We start from the raw sequence: 2,271 nt of genomic DNA on the forward strand, positions 1-2,271 counted from the left end.
TGTTCATTTTAACATTAAATGGGGCCACTGATCCAATGCCGTATTTACCAGTTCATAATACTTTAATCAACAAACTATTAGATTTTAACTTTATTTTCATTTCAAAGTCAATATATGACTAAACATATATTATCTCATCATTAAAACGCAAATATGAGGCTAAATATTCGCCAAATGTCTTCAAACCTAACTCAGCTCTGAGGTTGTCCCGAGATTGGGATCAAAGGACAAGACCCATTTGATCATCAAAATAATTAAACCCAACAACAATTAGAGGGGTCAAACAATAAAATAAACAATAAAACATGCAAATTCCGATAATATATAATTGTTTTAAAAATTTACAAACTTCTTGTAAATAGATATGATCATAACATTGAGATTGATGATCAGCGATGATGATAACTATCTTCTACCAATTAATTAATTAATTACACTAACTCCTTTTTTCACTACAACCCTTAAAACAAAAAAATAGAAGGGGTTCTGGGTTCTATGTATCAATTCCTGTTTGATTATCCTAATTAATCCTATTTGACAACTTAACAAGTAGCTGCTGAATTGGCGAAGGGATTATAGCAGTGAGAAGGTTTTGCAGCCATTGAATATGGAGGTTTATTAGATGCTCCATCACCAACGCCGCCAATCCTTTCACAAGAAGGGCACATGGTAAGTGTCGCCGCCGGCAATTGCATGTAAAAAGGTTGCGCTAGTTTTAGAGCTTTGAGATCTGAAAGCTCTTTCTGCAGCCTCCTATTTTCATCAGTCAGTGATTCACAGCACTTCTTCAAGAACTCACAGTCGACCTCCGTTTGCTTCAGCTTCGTTCTGTAAATAATAATGATAAAAAAACTCAATGATTTATAAAACCATACAGATAAGAGGTTCAAAATTTAACATAATCTTACGTCTCCTGTAAGTACAACTCCTTTGTGATTGAAAATTTCTACTATGGTTATTTTTATTTTCGGTTTTTTTGGGTGGGGGACAGAAATTATTATGTGGGCCTTTTGGATATCTACTGGGTTTGTAATATAAATGATTGATTTACCTTGCTCTCCTGTTCTGGAACCATACTTCCACTTGTCTTGGTCGAAGGTTCAACTGCCTTGCTAAAGCTTGTTTTTGCTTCTGTTGTTGATGAATCACAATGAAAAAGATTAGATTTTAACGGTCAGAACGATATTAATCAAGAAAATAACCATTAGTAAGAGAGAGAAAAAGGAAAGGCAGAGGTTATTACAGGATTGAGAGTGCTATGTTGTTTGAAGCTTTCTTCCAAAAGAGCAGACTGGTCTTTGGTGAGTCTAAGTTTCTTCCTAGCATTAACGGCATCTTCATCTTCATCACTAACTCTTGAAGAAACCCTCTCGACCTCGAACTCTTCACAGCTGAGATCTCTCTCCCGTTTGATTCTACCACTAGAAAATGAAGAAACAACACTGTGAGGAGGAGAAGCTTGACGAAAGACGTCATGAACAGCAGCCTCTTCAAAACCTTTGTTGACATCAATAATACTACCCTTTTTGGTAGCAACTCCGTGATAAAAGTCGCCAGAAAGACTCAAAGTAAGAGATGGATCAAAGGGTGGTGGTGGCCTCTTAGATATGGGTTTTGAAGGGTTCTGATTAATAGGTGTTGCCGTGAAACCTAAACCCAGCACAAGGCCAGTGCTACATCCATCATCTAAACCCATTTAGTGATTGCTGTTAGTGAGAGAAATGAGAGAGAAAGTTTGAGAATGAGAATGAGAATGATAAAAATGAAGAAGGAAAAGAGGTCTTATTAAGAAGGGGAGAGAATGAGTAAGACTTTTTGGTATGTAGGGGAAGAGTTGGAGTTGGGTGGGTGGGTGGCTAAATCAGAGGGAATGAAATGAGTAAAGAAACGAATCTGGGTGTAAGAAATTATGAAAGACCCTTTTTCTCTCTATACAAAGGTTGACCATTTGAACCCCACTACTGTTATCTTCCATTATAACAGCAAAGAAAACAAGAAAAACAAAGAAAAGAAAATTCGATATTAAAAAAAATAAATAAAAACACTTTCTCTCTCTCTCTCTCTCTCTCTCTCTCTCTCTCTATCTCTTTCATACTAAGAATACTACAATTCACATGGGAGTGGGAAACACATCAAGAGCATGATTCGTCAGCTCTTGGCCACCCCTTAACGTACCAAAATTAACTGTTACCACTTACTTTTTTCCGATATATGCTCTTCTTTCTCTGCATATATATCTTGTTTACTTTTTTCATCTCTCTTGAACTATCA

At 36.3% G+C, this 2,271-nt stretch overlaps 1 protein-coding gene across 1 annotated transcript; it reads right to left on the minus strand.

The window, feature by feature from the left end:
* Window positions 1-287: 287 nt before the first annotated feature.
* Window positions 288-1,918, minus strand: LOC116133663 (homeobox-leucine zipper protein HAT22). The gene is made up of 3 exons (XM_031419352.1): window positions 1,244-1,918; window positions 1,052-1,131; window positions 288-828 (listed from the first exon to the last, which is right to left on the minus strand). The coding sequence occupies exons 1-3, from the start codon at window positions 1,694-1,696 to the stop codon at window positions 543-545; spliced, it is 819 nt and encodes a 272-aa protein (XP_031275212.1). The 5' UTR covers window positions 1,697-1,918; the 3' UTR covers window positions 288-542.
* Between the last annotated feature and the right edge of the window lie 353 nt (window positions 1,919-2,271).

Source organism: Pistacia vera, unplaced genomic scaffold (assembly GCF_008641045.1).
Source record: "Pistacia vera cultivar Batoury unplaced genomic scaffold, PisVer_v2 Contig272, whole genome shotgun sequence".
NCBI classification, from domain to species: domain Eukaryota; kingdom Viridiplantae; phylum Streptophyta; class Magnoliopsida; order Sapindales; family Anacardiaceae; genus Pistacia; species Pistacia vera.

Bases quoted from the DNA above. Each gene is read 5' to 3' on its own strand.
- LOC116133663 (XM_031419352.1), bottom strand. From the start codon at position 1,696: ATGGGTTTAGATGATGGATGTAGCACTGGCCTTGTGCTGGGTTTAGGT. The intron at 1,132-1,243 runs GTAATAACCTCT...CATCAACAACAG, and splicing joins AACATAGCACTCTCAATCCT to AAGCAAAAACAAGCTTTAGC. The intron at 829-1,051 runs GTAAATCAATCA...TATTATTTACAG, and splicing joins TTCCAGAACAGGAGAGCAAG to AACGAAGCTGAAGCAAACGG.